This window comes from Cryptotermes secundus, unplaced genomic scaffold (assembly GCF_002891405.2).
Source record: "Cryptotermes secundus unplaced genomic scaffold, Csec_1.0 scaffold5257, whole genome shotgun sequence".
NCBI classification, from domain to species: Eukaryota; Metazoa; Arthropoda; class Insecta; order Blattodea; family Kalotermitidae; genus Cryptotermes; species Cryptotermes secundus.
In genome coordinates, this window is record NW_019718727.1 from 10,764 (window position 1) to 16,376 (window position 5,613).

The 5,613-nt window shown below is 37.6% G+C and overlaps 1 protein-coding gene across 1 annotated transcript in view; it reads left to right on the plus strand.

The window, feature by feature from the left end:
* LOC111864143 overlaps positions 1 to 5,382 on the plus strand; it is an 11,896-nt gene extending 6,514 nt beyond the window's left edge. The window contains exon 3 of the mRNA XM_023851198.2: positions 3,551 to 5,382. Within this exon, the coding sequence (XP_023706966.1) occupies positions 3,551 to 3,763 (213 nt within the window). The 3' untranslated portion in view covers positions 3,764 to 5,382. The remainder of the gene's footprint in view (positions 1 to 3,550) is intronic.
* Positions 5,383 to 5,613: the final 231 nt, after the last annotated feature.

Genomic DNA, 5,613 nt, shown 5'->3' on the forward strand with positions numbered 1-5,613 from the left:
TTTCGACTCCTAATATTCCAAGAAAATTATTTTTCTATAATTTCTGTCTGAAAATTGTGCTGCGGCCTATACATGCGTAAATACGGTATCATAGAGGAAAATACGTACAAAAGCTCTGACGCTAGTAAAGAGGTTAGTCTAGAGTCTAGACTAACCTCTAGACTCTAGACTAAAACACAGAAAATTAAGTATATGTTGATGTCTCACCACGTAATCAGAAAACTGGGCAAAATCACAGCATTAAGATAGATAACAGGTACTTAGAAAATGCGGCACAGTTCAGATATTTGGGAAGTAGAGTAACAGATAATAACGTGATTCATGAGGATATTAAGAGCAGATTCAAGGGCAATGCTTGCTACCATTCAGTTCAAGACTTTTGGTTCTTTAATCTGTAAACATTAAAATATGCAAACTATAACTTTGCCTGTGGTTTTTATGGGCATGAAACGTAGCCTCGGATATTAAGGAAAGGACATAGATTTGAGGGTGTCTGAGAACATGGCGCTGAGGAGAATATCTGGACACAACGAGGATTAAAGATAAGATAACTTATACTCTTTGCCAAATATACTCGTAATTAGAATAATCAAATGGAGGAGGATGACTTGGGCAACGAATAGGAATGCATAGAGGATTTTGGTCGGAGAGACAGAAGGAAAGAGCCAATTTGGAAGATGTAGACGTAGGTGAGGCCATAATGTTAAAATGGATCTTAGAGTTATAATGGTGTTTTGGGGACTGGCTTAATCTGGCTCTGGATAGGGACCAGTAGCGGTTTCTTGTGAACACGATAATGAAACTTCGGGTTCCATTAAGGTTACAAAATTCCTGAGTAGCTGAGCGACTGGTAGATTATCAAGGAGGACTCAGATATATGAAGTTAGTACAGGAAATAGCTTCTTTGAATCTCATCAAAGAGAATATGTATTCTGAACGGAATTTCGTTGGTTTCTCCCCACGTTCTGGTACACCTATCTCAGGTTTTTAAAGCGTCAGTATCTTATACTTCCTCTGCAAGAAAAATATTATTTTGCAAACACCGCAATTATATGAATTTTTCCGTGACAGGCACGATTATTACACCTACCCTCCTCATTTTCCTTTGCGCGGATGAACATACATTCGTTTTAACGTAATGCCCTCTTAACGTTAATTTAAAGTCATGCCTCGGATCTACGACTTAACGCTTTCCTGTGAACGGGTCGTAAATAGAAAAATCGTTAAGTCGAATTCGTTATAACATAGGAGGTACAGGGTAAGTTTCCCGGAGCTCAGGGCTCAGAACTGTCTTCCAATATTTTATCTCATATTGTAGGTACACGCGGTAAGGTAATGGGTGAGGAACTATGCTACAAACCGGACGGTAGCGGGTTCGATTCTCGATGAGGTAATTAGATTTTTTAACGTACTTCATCCTTCCAGCCACAGTATATCCCTGAGGTCGACTCGGTCTCTTAACAGAAATGAGTACCAAGAATCTTCCTGGGGTGGGGGGGAAAGGGCGGCCGGGATGTTAAGACTGACAACCTCACTGCCATCTGTGAGCCAAATGACTAAAAAATGTGGGAGCCTCGACATCTCACAACCCTATGGGCCTCCACGGCCTGTTACAGGGATAGCTTAGTCCTTTGTATCTCCTGTTGTGTTATAATTCTATTGTCTTATAATAAAACCAATAGAGGGATTTCAAATATCAGAGTATTAATCGTTTAAAGTATTAAAAATCAATAAGTTATTTTTAATCATAGACTGTTAAAGAGTTATGATTCAAGCCACCAGAGCATTTACAAATATTATAAACATTTAAGTTAATATTTTAGCAAAGCGCGACACCTCCTTGTTTCGTGCTCATGTTAAGACTGAGTGGAGCTATACATCCAGAAACTAATACGTACGTATTTACGTTACAGTCATACAAATAACTTTCACTCGGTTGGAATTCGTTGTTTAGTATCTTGTGCACTTGGATCATATAACACATAATAACTGAATTTTTTATTTAGGGATACTTTTTAAGTAAGGCAAAGGCCCTGTCGTTTCAGATAACCTATAGACATGAGCCTCATTGCTCAACTAAAAAAGCCTGCATTATATGTTTCCCCGCATAACAAATTTGGTGGAGAAGTTGCCTAATATGCACGGCGACACTCGTTTGCCAGGTAATTCTCTTCTTTTACGAAAACTATCCTCAAAAAGCCAAATGCTGAGCCAGATGAATAAAGTTCACACTCTTATAATCCATTTCTTTAATGCCCAATTAAATAGAAGCCTCCCATATATGACGAGTTCTTACGAATACTTTCTTCCATCCACGTCTTCCAACTACGATATTGTGTGCATCTTTCATCTCTCCCATGCTTAATACACGTCCCGCCTATTCCAGACTTCCATGAATTAATTGTCCTAATAATTACATAAATGATTTCCAAAACCTGACAACTGCATTTTTTATTTTAACAGTTGCACATTCTTTGTTAACCCTTCTATGATGGGACGAAATATCTCGTATTAATATCGGTTATAAGCGAAGAAACGTAGAAATTTCATCCAAAACCTGTTATTCTCTTTGCATTCTTTGTCACTGTTGTGAAACGGCCACCCCAGAGAAAAATTCCTTGTTACCCACGTTTGCATGCAGTGCTCACAGTAGCCAACCAACCAACCAACCAACCAGCCAACCAGACACTGTATAGGCCTGAAGGTGGCCCCTATTTTCCAACGAGAAAATCAGAATAAAATTTTTTTTTTACAAAAATTAATCTGTCATTTATTTCTGAGGGTTGCTAGCAAAAAAAAGTAAAATCTATACTATTAAGAGATAATAAATTAAAAATGTACTAATTACACATAATTCTAGTTATTTTCATAAATCTCATTTGAATCAGTAACTAGAACTCCTCATTTTCTTCATAAGGACCCGGAAGTAAGGTGACCCCTTACCTAGGAAGCAGTGTTTGTGGGGTGGAGGGGACTCACCTTATATCCAGGTTGATACAGTAATTAACTAACTCTGTGCTGTGAGATCTCTCATATGTTTTGCAAGTTACTCAGCTGCCTATCAGGTTCTTTGTCATCACCACAGAAGCCTTAAATCCCCCAAGAACCATTTCTGTTCCGTTTAATCTGAAGGTTTCTGTTGATGATGTACAACATTCCATTTGATTTGGGGGCATGCGGTAGCGTAGTTGGTTGAGGCACTATGCTACAAGCCAGAAGGTCGCAGGTTCAAGTCCTGATGAGGTCAGTGGATTTTTTTCCAATTGACCTAATCCTTCCAGCCGCACTATGGCCCTGGGGTCGACTCAGCCTCTAACATAAATGAGTACCAGGAATTAATTAAACAATTTTCCTGGGGAGTAAAGCGCGGCCGGCATGTAAGGCTCACAACCTTACCGCCATCTTTGAGCCAACTGTCTAGAAAATGTGGGACCCTCAACATCTCACAACCGTATGGGCCTTCACGGCCTGTTACAGGGATACCTTTACTTTACTTACTTTTTACACATGATGCTTTATTTTGTCACTTATTGGTCTGTACTATTAACAGGAAGTTGATGTTGGTCGGTGTACGGGGTCATGCCCTGGGGCACAGATACAAAAGTGTCTGTATAGGGATCATGCAGACCCCAGTAAATGCCTATCAGGACTCTATGGCAAGCAGTCTTTATGCACCCCATCACATCATAAAGTACACCGCTATACCACTAAGGATCGTCAGATTAAGGAAATAATCTCCATCACAGACTGCAAATGCATCTGACAACCAGATGGCGAGAACAAGTACTCCGAACGGAATAGACACGACTTAATTTATTTCAAATTCCAGAAGTATGTTTTATGACTCAAAATCAATATAGTTCTGACAATTACTAGATTATTATATAAGGATAATACTCAGGTGTGACAGAGATTCTATGAGCTAAAAATTTAGAAATTTATTGTATAAAATCATCATCAATTTGCATAAGACAGATATTTTCTGTACTCAGAAAAATAGACTTCCGTGTCAGCCATGATAGCTGTGATATGCTTATTCAAAATTCATGAAATAGCAAATTTTATAATACTTCTGAAATTATGTAAATTAATTGTAACTCGTTCAGGTTTTTGGTTTCACAGCCATCAGAAATAAAGGCCATGGAGGGGCAGTTACCCACTCCCAATAGTATGCCCACCATTATACTAATACACTTAAGTAGTACAGAGTGGATAAACATACAATGGCTATATGTGTGTAAATTAATCTTAGAACTTTTATTAGCCCATTGGCTTAACCTGATGTTTGCAGGATGTCTTCTTGGTCAGGTAACTTCACCTGTTTTGACACATATGACATATGAGGAGGACAAATTTGAAGTAGCTCCTTACATGATAAGATGTAGTTTACATATACTGAAGTCCTGTAATAACTTTCAGACATTTATTCTGAGGTCTTAGAATTTGTTCTGAGTAGGTATTCTAAATTGAAAAAATGAAGCAGTGTATGCTTTCATTAATATAAAAAAAATACCTGCTGTCACACATACAAAAAAATTCTAGAGATTGAACTGAGACAAAAACTTAACATTACTTAATATTGAGGATTGAATGTATAATGAATGTATAACGGATGGGCCTTCTTGACCCTTGCACCGCGACCTACAGTGGTCTATTGTGCTTAATAGTGAGGATTAGTACAAATTGGAAATTCAGTCAGTAAAAGAGTTATAAAATGGTCTATTGAATTTTTTACAAAAAACATACATTGTGTAGGTCATAAAATAAAACATTATAGTTCTTCAACATATTGTTAATTGTGTGGAGAATTTACCAGGTCTATCATTTTTTATTAATGTAAACTGGATTTAAGGTTCTCGTAATGACAAAGGAGGGTGGTAATCTGGGCTTTGGTGTCATGTAGTCTGGAGAAGGCCCGATGTTTTGGAGTAAAATATCACCTCCACAATCATGACCAAAGAGAAGGCCAAGCAAGAAATCAGAAAACTGTGGATGTCAACCTAAGTTCTGCTCTTTAGCCCTGAAGATGGAGGTGGTATGTCCCTCCAAATCATTGAGTTTTTTCTAACTACATGCCATTGCGACCCACATGACTGTACTCTCAAAATCATAACTTGCTCATAAATTGGAATGACGGTACAAATGTTATCAATATATGCATATTTGTAACTAAAGAAAATAATGACATTAGGCAGAATTCTTTTTAATGAAATATTGAAAAATGTGACTCAACAGCTGTGTTCAAATATTGAGGGGGCTATGATTCCGTTCATAAGAATTATCAATTAACATGTATCCAAAAACATAACCTCTTTTAAGTGGTTCACTGTTTAATGATACTGAAAACAAAACATCCCTCTGCCTCTCATATGCAACAATTAACCTTTAAACGCCGGACTTCTGAAATAGTGGTAAGCTTGAGCTGGCCGGAGTTTATTTAAATGCCCGCTGCTGGTGCGCGTTTAAATGCCCGTCGTTACTCTGCGTTTAAATGTCTGTTTCTGTTAGTGCGCCTAAACAATTTTAAGCATTGTGTTAAAAATGGTGTATCTAATTCAATTTTTATGATAAATAGATGGAATTAATTTTGTTTGTATCAGCAAAGAACATTCT